The sequence below is a fragment of the Trichomycterus rosablanca genome, chromosome 4, assembly GCF_030014385.1.
Source record: "Trichomycterus rosablanca isolate fTriRos1 chromosome 4, fTriRos1.hap1, whole genome shotgun sequence".
NCBI classification, from domain to species: Eukaryota; Metazoa; Chordata; class Actinopteri; order Siluriformes; family Trichomycteridae; genus Trichomycterus; species Trichomycterus rosablanca.
In genome coordinates, this window is record NC_085991.1 from 26,564,486 (window position 1) to 26,580,608 (window position 16,123).

Consider the following 16,123-nt stretch of genomic DNA (forward strand, 5'->3'; position numbering starts at 1 on the left):
TGTTTTGCTTAACTAGTACCTTTTCCAGTTTTTGCTTCAAGTACATTAGAGGCTATCACACAAACATTGATCACAATCTGGAAATTAACCCTAGACAATTGTACTTACCCAATACAATGAATTTAACACCTCTCTCTTTTATGTACACCTAGGGCATGCCGCAAGTGGGTAAATCACCTACTAGACTGTTAGTAAGTGAAAAGGAGTAGACTCACATAGACACGGGGGGGTGTGAGTCTACTCCTTTTCACTTACTAAAACAGTCTAGTAGGTCACTACTTGATGGCACCACACAAGCACATATTAGGAGAGATATATTAGGAGAGACATATTAGGAGAGATTGTGCTGGTTACAGAATGTGGTGTTCCGTTGTACTTCTTAATAAAAAAAAAACGGAAATGCTACCAAAACCAGCACTCAAGCTGGCCAAGGATCATTGGGTTTCAAAAAAGTGTCAATTTAAAGCTGTGTTAAAATAACGCTGGTTTAGTCTATAGCTAAATATCAAGATGTTCAGGTATTAACCTTTGGTTTATAAAGGCTATAGCTGTGGGTTCATAGAAGTATGTATAAAATGTGATTAATGGTAGCATTGTTCAACAAAAAAATCAAGAATGTAATGCTATGCCTGTACTTCAACTCCATGTTAGGTAAGTTTATTTTGAGAAATGCTTAGATCTCAAATATATTTCAAATATCAATATATCACAAACACAAATCTCCTCAAATTATACTAATACCACTATTTTTATCAATATAAAAATAAACCTAAAGAAGAAGTTACACATCATGGTAATAATAATAAAACAATTTTATGTAGTAATAATAATAATTAAAAGAAAATGAGGTAATTTGTTTTTATATAACAGTCTGTTAACACAAATCTGATTTATTTAGTTTAGGTTCATGTTCTTCTTGAGAACCATTAACTTGGTCCTTTGTATTTTCAGTCTTTTGCATGAGTGGCTCGTTTGTGTCTGAATCTCTATCCGAGTCATCATCATCTTGGTCTTCCTGCTCATCTTTGTTCTTCTGGCCCACAGGTACTGCTCCTTTACGCTGGGGCAGAACAGTGAAAAATGCCTCTTTCCAGTCCTGTTTCTCAAGATATGCCAGCATGATTTCAAACACTAAAAAACAAACAAAAAAAAACAGGAATTTTGATGTTTAATCATTTTAAAGTAACAACATTACAACCTTAGCTTCTGTTACACTGTTTAAAGTGTATCTTTGTGAGGGGTGTACAAAAACTGTTTTCTTTGCAGCAATATTTGAATAATTGCTGTGATCATAATGCATAAAAAAAAAAAACCTAGTGTTTTTAGTGTAAAGAGTTTAACATATTTTGACCAATGTAGAAAGTGTTTAGCTTAAATATAATTTTAATTTAATTCGGAATTTGTTTGAATAAATTAATTATTCATTATTTACATTGATATTCAGATATTATATTTTAGTTTACCTCATTTCTCCTCAAATTTTTTCAGTTTCAGACTTTTGACCCTATGTTTTTGGCACTGCATCAACTGAGAGGGCCGTGGTGTTATAAGTGATAGTACATAAAGAATGCCGAGAACCTTCCTAAATGTTGCCTGTGAGAAATATGATTTAACAGGTTCTATACACCATATTTAGTGAAAAAACTGACGCTAGTGACAAAGTTCTGTTTAGCAAGCTGTTTCAGACAGCATTTGGCACCAATTGCAGTATAAGAGCGATAAACTCTGCCAGATCGTGCAGTTCAACAGACATGATTAATTGTTTCCCACATTCATATAGCACATTGAACGCAGCATGCTTTGCATGGGTCTGCTTCTCCAAGACAACCTGCTGGATCCAGCGCACAATTAAGAAATGCTTGCTATTTTGTTGAATAGATAGTCTGAGAAAGGGACTAGAACAAAGTCTAGGACACTATCACAAGTGGGAAAAAAATATGATCTGAAACTGTAAAAAAAAACCAGAGATCTGAATTTGACAGGTGAAAAATATTTAAAAATATTAAAACCTCAAATATAAAAAAATTAAAACATAACATACATAAAATAACATATATAAAATACATAACAAATTATTCATTTGTTTAAAAATACAGAATTTAATTACAATTATATTTAAACCCTTATTTTCATTTTGAATGTCAAGACCCATGCCTTTTTTTCCAAATTAAATCTTTTTTTCTTGACTTGGCTCAGAATTGTTATGAGTAAGATATTTAAATTTACTGCACAAAAAGGTTACCAGAACAAGGCAAAAGTGAATGTGTCCCCAGTTCCCTTTGCTGGTGCTTGCTTTATAATAACATAATGCTGTTTTTGTTTTGCTTATAATTTCTTGTATCTTTGTGTGTTTGTATCCTTCTAACCATGGTTGACGGCAAGAACTTTGCGGCTGTTCATCTGCACAAAACTGCCCAGCGGGAGTTGAGCATGAGCAATTTCAAGCTCTGTGGCACGTTTAAAGGAGATTCCCTGAAACACATGATACAAAAAGTTAATAATATAATAATACATAAAATACTCTCTACTCAGTTCAGGTCAGGACCTTGCCTAGGTCTGTTTCTATTTAGCCATTCAGCTTTAGTGGATGAACAGATGACCTTACAGTGATGTCGAATTAATTGGTTCCCCATTAAATGCAAGTTGTCCAATTTGTTATTCAGCAAAACAGCACACAATCATCACATTCCCACAGTCATGTTTGACTTTTTACTATAACACACAATGTACTGAAGTTCTTTGGAGAATGATTTTTTGGTACATTTTAAAATAGATTGGCGTTGAGCCCATAGGATAACCTTTAACAAGCCACTCTTGGGTAGATTCACCACTGTTACACGTTTTTTTCTGCTTGGAACTTTGTGATCATATTGTTTGAGTAATCTACAGGTAACAAATTGAGCACTTTTGAACACATTTTTAATCAGTTACGTTTGTTTCTATATCAGGGAGGGTTGTGTCAGGAAGGGCATCTGGCGTAAAAATTGTGCCAAATCAATGCGGATCATGATCCGCCAAGAGCCAACCCCGCAACCGAACGGGACAAAGGCCGAGGAAGAAGAAGAAGTTTGTTTCTATTTCCTTTGTTTAGTTTTTTATTATTATTATTGTTCTATGTGAATTAGTTTGACAAATGTGCCATAAGTTCCAAATGGGGTCAATTAATTTTTTTCATTATTTTCACATTTTGAACTTTAATACTGCAGCATGAACTACAAAGGTGGATGGTATCGCTGCAAATGTCCTCTGAGAGATTTAGGAAATAACATTGTGCTGTACATGAAAAAGAAAACCAATATAAAATCTTTAAATTAACCACACAATGTTATTTAACAAATTTATTAACCAAATTATCCAGAGAGAGCGAGAGAAGTGGGAGATTTTGTAAAGGTGTATGTGTGTGTAAGAGAATCAGCTGTATCCTCAACATTACTAAACACATTAAAATCTAGTGCCTTTATTTATGTATTCTGGCTGGGGTCTCTGAGACCCCAAACAGACGTGTATAAATCAGAGATGTTTGAAACACAATATCAGTATAAAATATTGTTTATTTTTCATAAAAATAGGAAAACTCGAACTATCAATCTGATTGAAAAAGGCTAAGGATATTTCGTGAAGATATAAGGATATGTTAGTTTAAACAAATAACACTTGGTTCTCTTGACAAATGTATATGTGCACCATAATTCAGCCCCCCAACCTCAGTACTACTGGAAACTTTCTTTTACCTTGATAGCCTCTATTGATTTGGGTAAAGCAAATTTAGCTAAAATTAATTCTTGGTTGAATATTTTCAATTATATAACATGTTGATGGGCCTGTTAAAGAAACATTTTATACTTTGAATGCTTCATCCTTTGGCTTCGGTTGAACCAAAGACAAAAAGATTAGTTTGGACATGTCCTGATTATATTACACATTAAAGTAAGTTACAAATTCAGCCATTGACAACCTACCTTATGGTGGTTGTGGTCCACTAGTCCTCCGATTACATAGGCTTTGCTTTCATCCAGCTCCTGCAGTACGTTGGGTGAATCAGAGGTTAGGTACACTAGATCCTCTTTACTTAAGACTTCATGAAAGTGTTCTGACTTGATATGGACATCCTGTAAATATAAAAAATGAACAATCATTTCAGTGCAAATGGTTTACCACCAATAAAACAAAAAAATATATATAAGCACAAACCACAATTTCACCACGTTCATAGTAGAAAATAAGCTTGTACAAACCATGGACATTACTATAAAGTTTGCCCACCCTATACAGCTGTAACAGCCTCGCCCCTCTGGAAAGGCCATTCTCAAGATTCTGCAAAGTGTCTGAAAATGTGTGCCCCTTAAATCAAAAGTGACTTTTGAGAGCCTCTGCTCAGAGACTTAACAGCGTCAGCTAAGAGGTGATAGGGCTAGAACAAGCCAAGTTACTATGTATAGTCCAGTAATAAGGTACATCTGCTCTGAAAAAGAATGCCTGGCTTACAATTAATGTTCCAATTCAACCCAAAGTTGCTCAATGAAGACATTAGGGCTCATTTAAGGACCTAGCTTTGAGCACAGAGGCATGCTAAAACAGGAAAGAGCCTTTCCCAAAAGGTTGACATTGATTAATAAAGTTATTAATATGATACTGATACAGTTATTCTGATATTTAATATACTGTAAATAGGGAATTTGGCTTGATCACCCAACCATATCAACAATTACAACAAATAGCCAATAAATAAAACAGCCAAGGAAAAGAGATACTTAGAGTGTGCCTAATTAACAAGCAGTTCAAGTTGTGAGCAATTAAGAATTTGGCTTGCTAATGTCAAAACCCACTTACCTTCCAGTTGACCCAGCCTTTGTTAAGTTCATCCATATTTTGTTTCAACTGCCCACCATGGCTTGTTATATATAACTGCAAAAGATCAATTACAAGGTTCATAATGCCACATGTATATTACCTATAGCTTTTAATCAATATGAAATAATAGACATTACCTGAACTGGGTGAGAGGCTCGTCTGTTCTCAGCATAGCACCTCTGGATCTGTTTGTGGAGTTTTTTTACATCCTATAAATTAAAACAATTAAAAAAAAATCCATTTCGACCATTTATGTTATGCAGACATTTAAGCGCTGCTTATGACAGACCTGACTTGAAAATTTAATGTTGTGTAAAGCACTGCAGTTTTATGTGTATTATTTCTACTATGACAATACAAGGATAAATGTGCAGTTAGACTAAGACTAAGTGGATCAGGCCATACCTTGAGCATCATGAGACTGTCAAAGCTGCAGTCTATGACTAGCCGGAGAGGGCTGGGCTCTGCCTCTTTGCGCACTCGCTTTCTGCCAGGAAACTCTGCTCCATCCTCACCTTGTGCCTGTCTTTCTAATTTCCTTTGCTGTTTCTTCTCCTTGCGCTTCTGCCTGTTTGACAAAGGGTAAATGCATATGCACAAGCTCAGCTAAAACCAATAACACTGCTATTAACTATTTTAATACTGGTTTTAAATAACAAACTTTTTGATGAACAAACATATTTGGGATATTTGAAATCCAATCTACCAGCACATTTTATGCCATGAACAAATGAGTTCAAAAGAAATAGTCTTTGTATATAGTTTGAAGTGGTGGGATAATCAATCCCTTGAAGAAACCACAAGCATAATTAACAGAATTGTTTCAGTATATTACTTCTTTTAAGCTTGAGGATGAATGAAAATCTTGGACCACCCAATAGCTTTACTTAACACACTTTCTGCAGCATCTATATCAAGATCTTGGAAATCTTCTTATGCCCATTTGCTGTTTCAGTGCAATAAAGCCTTTTTTTTAGCTTTTGTGACAGCTCTTTAATTTTTACCATGGTCACAACACACCTTGAACACTTAAATATCTGGGCAGTGTTTATAAAACATCACAGATACAGCAAAGTTAGGGTAGTTACTGAGTTCCCAATGGTTTAGTCATGTTGTAACCCAACTTTAGGTCATATAGACTAGCAGTAGGTTTTAAGATCAGCGACATAATGTAGGGGTTGAATAATTGCAATATGTCAGTATTAACAGAATATCCGGCTACTCTAAAATGCTACATCATTCATTCTGTGTCATTTAACTGTTTAAGACTTAATTCAAAGAAATCTAACCCACAAATGCACAAAAGTTTGGTTATTAATCTCCTTTTTTCTTTTTATATATAATGGAGTCCCTAAGAAAAACAATGTTATTGGGGTTAATGCTTCCCTTCATAAATTAATGATTTGTATTAAAGCTATTGGTGTTGCTTACTTTCGCAGGTCTCGCTGTTCTTCCCATTGCTGTTGCTTAAGAAGCTTCTTTTTCTGTCTTTTTGACATCGTTTCAGTTCCTCCATCCTGTACATCCTGCTCATTACCTTCAGTTTTGGAATCATTGGCTGTATTAGACGACATAATGCTGTTGAGAATTCCTGCTGACAGTCACTACACCTACAGAAAACAAAGTGGAAAATAACAATTATAAAACGGATAGTTCCGGTCCTAAAATCTGATTGGCTGAGCCGCGTTCGAAGCCGTTGTAAAATCCCCGATAAACGCACACCTAGGACCACCTCACATCATTCCATATTAATACGCCACTGAATAGAGAAAGTTAATGTTATTTTCGCCCTCACGTTGCCTAGCAACACTGTTAATCGGATTACCTTGCGTCGCGGAAGAATGCTTTATTGTAAGTTTATACACAATAAATACATTTATGATTAAACATTGTTGTATTTATTATATTTTATGTTGACCGCCGTTTTATTAAAGCAATAAGCCACTCGAGACCGCTTCGCGTCGTGCCAAAAACGTCATCCCCGTGCTAAAATCACAGTAACGTACGGCCTCTCGTGGCTTATTGCTTTAATAATTATTGTTTCTAATATTTCTCAGGCATTCCAGCACCAGTCATATAAGGCAAGACAGCATTCAAACAATTCTAATGATTAAGTTATTAAGTTAGTGGAACAGTTCATGCAACACAAGTACTTTGTTTTGCTTATAATGTTACATATTTATACACGCTGGACACGTTCCTTACAGAACCAGCAACTGTTATATTGCTGTTTTGTTTTCTTTTATTTAGCCAGCTAGCCTGACTCCAAGTTCGCTATGTGTGGCAAAAATAACATATTAAACAAGCGTGAACAGTTACAGTGAAAGTTAAAACCTCTATAAAGCACACATACACGCAAATGCTGCAATATGTAACGTACAAGAGTAAAATAAAAACTAATAACTCTAGTATTTGACAGTGTTTTTTACCCAGGCAGCGTGCTTCTAGTCCACGTCATTTAAAATCGCCCGTGTCGCACAGCAGGAGTCAGGAACAATCCGCCATGTTTGTGAGGACAAACAGTTGCCCTCTTTCAGGGATGTTTATTTTTAAGAGAGAAATTGACATAATCGCTAAAAATAAAATACAATTTTGATTAAAACTTACTACCTCCCTCTTCATAGACAGTAGAAAATTCAGTAGCGACTCACTGTAATTACAAAGAGCAACATAATGTGTAGAACAATAATGAGTCAGTTGTTATTGGTATTTTTGGATAATGTATTCACCTGAATAAAATAAACATAAAAATGTATGATAGTTGTAAACTGTTTAAAACAATGTGATTTGCAGCCTTGTCTATATTTACAGTATCTTTATTACCAGTACTTAACTTTTTAAAGTAATGCTGCATTTATTATTTCATACATAAATACCGAACAGTTAGAATAAGACTGCAAGTCAAAAAGCTGTTCACACACTGTCTGCTTTATTTTGTGGTCAAGAAGGGTTTGTTATCACCAGAAACACTGGGTATAAGGCAGAAATATGCCCTACACATGGCATCAATCCACGGCAGCAATATGTCCTACACATGGCACCTAGAGGCAATTTACTTTGCCAGACCACCATTTGCATGTTTTGGGAGGTGTAAGGAAATCCAAGAAAAACTCAAATTGAAATGGGGAGAACATGTCAAAACCTACAAGGCAATAAATGGAATAAGGGACAAAACCAGGTCACCAGGACCAGTGTTGTTTTACGACACAGATTCTGTTGAACAATCACCATATAAATCACTTCTTTTGGAATGTAGGAAAGGAAGGCAGTGTGTCTGTTTAGAATCTTGGGAAGGCACTAATAGTATTTTAGGGATTAAGGAGGTGCTGCCCAGATATATTTGATTACTTTTCTTGTCACACCCTCCTGAGCTGATTTGTGGGGTAAACAGCTGTGCATTTCTTCAGCTTTTCTCCCTCTCTCTCTCTCCATGTCTAGCTCAGTGTTACATGATCTGGTTACCCATTGGCAGAAGGCCAGAAGAGTACATGATGTATGGGTTGAGACAGCAAAACCAAGCTTGTAATCAGTTGAACAGAAAAATATTGACATGAATGTTATGTTAACTGCACTTGACAATTTTCATTTCATTTTAATGTTTTATTACTGCTTTATCCTGGGCAGGGTTATGGTAAGCTTCTAGAAATATCTGTTGATGCATGCTCAATAATCCAGGTACACAAATCCACAAAGTTGAATCAGTTCATCTGGACACAAGTTTGTTGTAGAGATACGTTTCGTCACTCAATCCGAATGACTTCTTCAGTCTGAGCTGGTGTTGAATACCCCAACCTTATATGCAGTTGATTTGCATAACGACTGATCACTGCCCATTGCATAACAATGGAACTGGTGATCAGGTTCATATGAAATTCACAATGACCATTAATTACAATGGTCATGTGTGTCGATGTCTTAAAAACTAGAGAGGAGCAGATTGTACAAAGACTTACATCACGTCTAGATGAGCCCACTCTCCAACAGGTGATTAACTTCACGCAGAAGGCTCATTTAGGACAACATGAAAAGTCAAAAACCAGGCAGCGAAAAAAGTTTGACTTGCTTGCTGCAGGACAGAAACACCAACAGACCATGGATGGCCGAAAGAGGAATGAAGGGCAAACACAAAAGCGGAGAAAGACATCTTGGCTAAGGGGTTGAATTTCGCTGTTACATCAAAGCAAGTCCCACTAGTGGAACTGATCACAGCCACAGAATCAGCAATCCGCAACAACAACATCTCCGACCTGGAAGCGGAACAGTTGCGGATGAAAGTGTCAGCTTGCCTGAGTAATGCAAAGCCACCGTTCTATTAAACCAGATAGACTATCATGAGAAAGTGATGTTGTTACTTAGTGACACTAACACTTATGAGCTGCTGAAACGAGATCCAGGTAGTAGCTACAAGAGAAAGGTGATAGATTGTCTGAAAGTTTTAGAACAGAACAATGCTATTGACAGGGCTTTGTACTACAAATTATATCCGGGGGAGGCTACACCTATTCTGTATGGGTTACCTAAGATACACAAACAGGATGTACCTTTACGACCCATTGTTTGTATGATTAACTCTGTGACTTATAACATTTCTAAGTTTCTAGCATCGATTCTCAACCCGTTGGTAGGTAGCACGGAACACCACATTCAGAACACCATGGATTTTGTGGACAAGGTGAAGGGCATCATCATTGAGACGGAGGAAACAATGGTCTCGTATGATGTTACATCCCTCTTCACGTGCATTCCGGTTGCTGAGGCAGTGGAGGTGGTCCGTAGGAAACTACAAGGCGACCCCACCCGGAGCACGAGGACCACCCTTACCACGGACCAGGTGTGCACACTTCTAGAACTGTGTCTTCAGTCCACCTACTTCTCGTACAGAGGACAGTTCTACAAACAGAAACATGGGTGTGCTATGGGGTCCCCAGTCTCACCTACTGTTGCAAACCTGTACATGGAGGAAGTGGAAAAGAAGGCACTAAGAAGCTACTCAGGAACACCACCGAGTCATTGGTTCAGACATGTGGACGACACCTGGGTTAAAATAAAATCAGAGGAAGTAACACATTTCACGGACCACATCAACTCGGTGGACAAACACATCAAGTTCACAAGGGAGGATGCAAGCGACAACGTTTTAGCCTTCTTAGACTGTGAAATTGCTAGTAAAGATGGGGGACGGTTGAAAGTAAATGTTTACCGCAAACCAACGCACACGGACCAGTACTTAAGGTTTGACTCCCATCATCCTTTGGAGCACAAACTAGGAGTCATCAGGACGCTTCACCACCGGGCGAACAGCATCCCCACAGACACTACGGCCAAGGATAGAGAGAAATCTCATGTCAAGAAGGCCCTGGGTGAATGTGGTTATCCCAACTGGACATTCGTAAAAGCGGGGAAAATGCCCAAACACAACTCCAGTGGATCAAAAGGAGGAGAATAACAACCGCGGTCTAAGCGCAAACCAGTGGTGATTCCGTATGTGGCGGGAGTATCGGAACAATTAAGACGGATATTCTCCAAACACCGTGTTTCAGTTGCTTTCAAACCCCAGAACACGCTACGCCAGAAATTAGTTCACCCTAAGGACCGGGTTCCTCGACACAAACAGAGTAACGTAGTGTATGCTGTTAGGTGCCGGGAGGATTGTCGGGAACTGTACATCGGGGAAACTAAACAGCCACTGGCGAAATGGATGGCCCAACATAGAAGATCGACCTCTTCTGGCCAGGACTCTGCGGTTTACACCCACCTGCAAGCCAGAGGCCACTCATTTAATGATGAAGATGTGCAGATCCTTGACAAAGAGGAACGCTGGTTTGAACGTGGAGTCAAAGAGGCCATCTATGTGAAGAGGGAACGACCATCTCTGAACCGGGGAGGGGGCCTGAGAGTACATCTCTCACCATCTTACAACGCCGTAATTGGAGCTTTACCCCAATCATGTGTGAAAGACACACATGACCATTGTAATTAATGGTCATTGTGAATTTCATATGGACCTGATCACCAGTTCCATTGTTATGCAATGGGCAGTGATCAGTCGTTATGCAAATCAACTGCATATAAGGTTGGGGTATTCAACACCAGCTCAGACTGAAGAAGTCATTTGGATTGAGTGACGAAACGTATCTCTACAACAAACTTGTGTCCAGATGAACTGATTCAACTTTGTGGACTTCTAGAAATACAAGTTAGAAATTTACATTCACTTATAAGGGGCATGTGCACTGTATGGGTAAAAGTATGTGAACACTTGATCACCTGAGCACCGGAACAACTGAGCTTGTTGGGCACCTCATCTCAGAAACATGAGCAGTATGGATATGCAGTTACCCCAGTGAGTAGAGTGTTATATCTATTATCTGTTATATGTAAGGGGTTATACTGTATATACCAGATAATTAATATAATAGTCTCCACTCTTCAAGAAAGGCTTTTACCAAAACTGGAATCAACGTATAAATCAGTCGACAATACATCAGAAACAATCATGATACTGTAATAAATGTAGCCACATGGACTCAGGAGCACTTCGGAAAACCGTTGTCACTTAATACAGTCCACCGCTGCATCAAGAAAAGCAACCTGAAAACTTTATTATTCTAAGGGAAAACCGTACATCAATTATATGCAGAAGCACAGCAGAGTTCCCAAGCCCATCTCAGATTCACTATAAATGTGTACTGTGGTCAGTTAAGTCTATGTTTCAGGTTGTTTTCAGGAAAAATGTACAAGTTCTTGATGCCAAACACAACCTTTATTAGCAAAAGGCAACACCAGTTATGATATGTGGGTCTATCAGTGCCCAAAATGTGTGACGGTACTATTGACACAGAGGCATATATTTAGAGGATATTTTAGAGATACACATGCTGCCATCAAGGTGATGTCTTTTCCTTCCAGGCCTTATTCTACTGTACATGCGCTACAAAGGCATGGCTTAAAAGACATAAAGTGCATGTGCCTGCAGTCCAGATCTGGCTGCTATTGAAAATGTATGGTGGTTTATGAAGTGGAGAATTAGACAACCACGACCACGTACTGTTGAGCATCTGAAGTCTTATATCAAGTAAGAAAGATAACATTTTCTCCTGCAAAACTGCAGTAAATGAATAAATGTGATTAAAAAGTGTCATTTAGAAGAAAGGTAATGAGGATGTGTCTCAACAGTGCCAGTTCCTTTAATTGGTCTCTGCACCTCATCAACATTAATTCGCTGCAAATGATGGAGATCTTTAAATACTGTTTTTGTTGGCCACTTTGCTGCAGGCTTATTGTATTGTGCTGTACAGACACCTGCACACTCTCTGAGGCTAGCATGCTCCGCTGGACAATGGCCGGTTCTTATGCATTATTCTTTGATATTCTTTCCAGGAAACACAGCAACCTTTATGAGCAGACTTTTTAAATGCATTCACGCTGGACATGGATGTGTCAGTTGGTTAAGCTGATGCTCTGCTATTGGCTTTTAGAGTTCCTCTTTCTTTGAGGGTTTTCACTTGCCAGTGGTGCCACTAGCTGGCATGGTGGTAAGTCAGTTTCCACCTGTTTTCCACCTTTTTCTTATTTATCTTTTTCTACTTTCATTGAACTTTTTACTGGGGGATTAATGTTAATGCCCCTCTGGGGTAGGTTTATGTACCTGTGAAGTGAGGTTCCACCTTTTCTCTTCTGGGTGAGCGTGTGGGGTTTAATGCCCCCTACTCTGACTAACAATCTGTTTACTTGTTCTTATACCAAACCGCTTTGGGCTTGGAACTTTTTTCTTCTATTTTAGTTTCTGTTATTTTGGCCAAGTTTTTAATTTTTTTCCTTTTCTGTTTGTCTCTCTTTATCCACAGTACTGTTCTCCCTTGGGTTGACTTCTTACGACCTTACAGTTATGGGGCTCCACCTGGCGTGCCCTACCCCATTACAGTGAAAAGAGTCATGTATTTATTAAAAGAATGAAGGAAAAATAAGTCATCTGGGCACAATAATAAAACGTATTCTATATTCTAAAGCAAGAAAAGAATATTTTAACTCTTGAAAAGAACTTGAAAGTCTGCAAAGACTTTTAGAACTGCACATGACTGTGATATTAGTACACAATTCTAGTAATCAAAAGTTATGATGTAGGATGGCTTGTTAAATAAAATAAGTTTTATTTGAAACCATGTGATTAAAGCCTATGGGTGTTAAAATATGCATAGTTAGACATATGACATGTAACACAGGAGTGTGGAGTGTTTTTCATTATTAGATTTATTCTTGTCTTCATCTGTTATAGATACTCTGAATGATTGCCTGTAATTGACAGGCCCAGGCAGGTGGCCAGATGAATTGCATTCTGTGCATTCTCAATAACAGAACTGACTACAGTGAAACAGCCACAATCTGCACCATCTGCTTATGGTATCAATAAGAAGGACCACTGTCTTTTTAATGCAGTGCTTTATAGTCAAATGTAGGCTGAACTTCTAATGCTGTTAATTCAACTTACATATGATCAGGGCCGGCGCTAGGGGGGGGCTGAGGGGGGCATTGCCCCCCCAAATTGTGTCTTTGCCCCCCCAAGCACAATGCAAGCAACCGCTATTTTTAAAATTATCTCTGAACCAATCACAAAAATGCATTTTGTTTTACAGTGTGAAGATATTTCCTTGCTTATTCCTGATTAGCTCTTTGAGTCATATAAAAATCGGCAGACTGCCCCAAACAGTTCAGTTCGGCAGTATATGTTCTGTTAGTGTGAGCGAGAGGCAGGTATACTGGTAAACACTCTTCTGAGTTTAAACTGACTTCCACATGGTAATATTTGCTTAACTGTGGTTTTTCGTTGCTTTAATGTTACTTACCTCTTACATAGGTGTTGCTTAAATTATTTTATTAGCCGTTAGCGGTTAGGCTAATGAACTAATGGCAATTTAATTAAGGGGGGCGTATTAAAATGAAATACAATTAGATAATCTTTTTTCTCCATTTACATAATCAACATGTATTTTTTAATCATTGGGTTTTAAGTTTAAGTTCGAAAACATGCATTTTTATTTCTTTACCTCATACATCACTTTAAGCCAGTATCAATAGCTTGGCTGTCATCATTCATGCACAAATCAAGCCTTGAATATATTTCTGGCTTCAAAAACATGACTATCAACATGCCCCCTCATTAGGTTTTACTGCCCCCCCCCCAAGCAAAGCAGTCCAGAACCGGGGCTGCATATGATTATGATTAGATCTGCAACACCATAAACCAACACTGATAATAGCACTTCAAAACAAGTTACACTGTATTGTTACAGCTCTGCCCATTCCCCAAACTTTCATTTTAAACATTGCCACTTCTTGTAAAAACTTTAAAGGGCACCAGTGTTGGCTATGGAGTTAATATGGGGAAGTCCCATGCAACATTGCCTAGGTGTATAAATAGTTTATTACAGGCCTGCAGTTACTTAAAAAAGATTAGTTGAAAAACAATCACTTAGTGGCAGCCATATGTCTGTTCCCGCTGAGGGGAAACACCACAAACATTAGAGATTGTGTAGTCATTTACTTTGGAAAAAGCAGAAAACAAAATGAAAAATAAAATCTTGTGGACAAAAAACTGTGGTACTGTATGTTCAGTAAGTCTTTGTGCATGTGTCTGACCTCACCCAGTCTGGCGTAACAGATGTGCTAATTTAAATGTTTAACTCACCTTTACAAGCTCACAAGTCTTTTTTAAATTTGGTATGAAAATGAATTTGTAAATCAGTGTGCCTTCACGAAGTGCATCAAGCCCCAGGTATATTGACCTTTGGTACATGAATAAGCAACACTTCTTTTAAATCATTTACTGACAAGACATAAAAAAAAAACATGAATGTTGAAAAAAGTTTATCACTTTATTAAACAAGCAATTGTGTTTTCTGAAAACAATCAATAATTTCAAAAGCCATCAAACATGATACATTTTTTCAACTTAACAGCTCATCCATTTTCAAACATTTAACTTGTAAGTCATTCACTTATGCCATCTTATCACACTACATAGCATGAAATAGCATGTAATGTTACCCTGCTTCTCACTTGCCACATCTTGCACAATTCTGTGTACCTTTGCAACATTCTTTGTCATTTCCGTCAAAAACATACTTACGAAAATCCCTCTGAAATGGCAATGGTTGCTGTAGTCATAGATTAAACTGGCAGTAGTTAAACATGTCACCTAGGACAAATTCCTCCTAATTGATTAGAATAGTTGTTGTCTGAATTAGCAGCAGGATATTCATTTCTCATTTCAAAGAAATAAAATGATATATTGTAAAAAACAAAATAATATTGTACTTTCTGTATACAAAAAAAAAGTCGTTTTAATTTAAAGATTAAGGGAAAGTAAAACTAGAACACACTGTCTATTTGATATAGATTTGCAAGATTCTTGTTATATTGGGATACATATTTTAATGATCGACAACAAAAAATCTCTTAAGAAGGCTAAAGATATGTACATTTTAATATTCAGAATTTTTTTAAGAAATATTTTAGTGTTATATTACAAAAGTTCGGACTGACCAGCAGATCCGAAAGCTTTTTAAGTACTTCATACATTGTCTGTTTCACCAGCGCTTTATAAGGCAGGAAACACCCCGGACAGGTCGCCAGTCCATCACAGGGGAGATACATACATACACATATTCACACACACTCACAGTTATGGCATTTTTAGTAGCTTCAACTGGTCTAACTGCATGTATTTGAACTTGGGGGAGGAAACCCACACAGACACAGGGAGAACATGCAAACTTAGAAAGGATCCTGGCTACCTGGCCGGAGAATTGAACCCAGACCTTTCTTGCTATGAGGCGACAGTGCTATCCACTACGTTACTGTGCCACCCCCATCTAAGTACCTAGTGTAATACAAAAACAATTCCAAAAAAGTTGGAGCAGTAGTTACAATGCAAATGAAGCACAAGATCAAAAAATATTGAATTATATCCAGCAAAAACTACAATGATTAGTGTCCTTAGTTCTCAAACAATTACATACAATTGTTAAAAGGAAAATTCATGTAACACAGTGGTAAACATGCACTTGTCACAATTATGTCTTTTATTTGCCTGTTTCCTACTGTCCAAACCTTTCTGTAATAAGGATTTTATCATGTGACTAATAATTACAATCCTGCCAATGCATGTAAAAAAGCACAAACCTGAAATCTATAATAAAGAGGAACTCTACCAGTAAAAAGGAGATTTCGTCACATGACCTGTTAATATCTGACTCTGTACTGTACTGCATTG

At 37.5% G+C, this 16,123-nt stretch overlaps 1 protein-coding gene across 1 annotated transcript; it reads right to left on the bottom strand.

The window, feature by feature from the left end:
- Positions 1-793: 793 nt before the first annotated feature.
- trmt10a (tRNA methyltransferase 10A) lies at positions 794-7,361 on the bottom strand. Its single transcript, XM_062993138.1, has 8 exons — positions 7,281-7,361; positions 6,283-6,461; positions 5,257-5,419; positions 4,989-5,060; positions 4,831-4,905; positions 3,960-4,109; positions 2,367-2,472; positions 794-1,131 (listed from the first exon to the last, which is right to left on the bottom strand). The coding sequence occupies exons 2-8, from the start codon at positions 6,423-6,425 to the stop codon at positions 875-877; spliced, it is 966 nt and encodes a 321-aa protein (XP_062849208.1). The 5' UTR covers positions 6,426-6,461; positions 7,281-7,361; the 3' UTR covers positions 794-874.
- Positions 7,362-16,123: the final 8,762 nt, after the last annotated feature.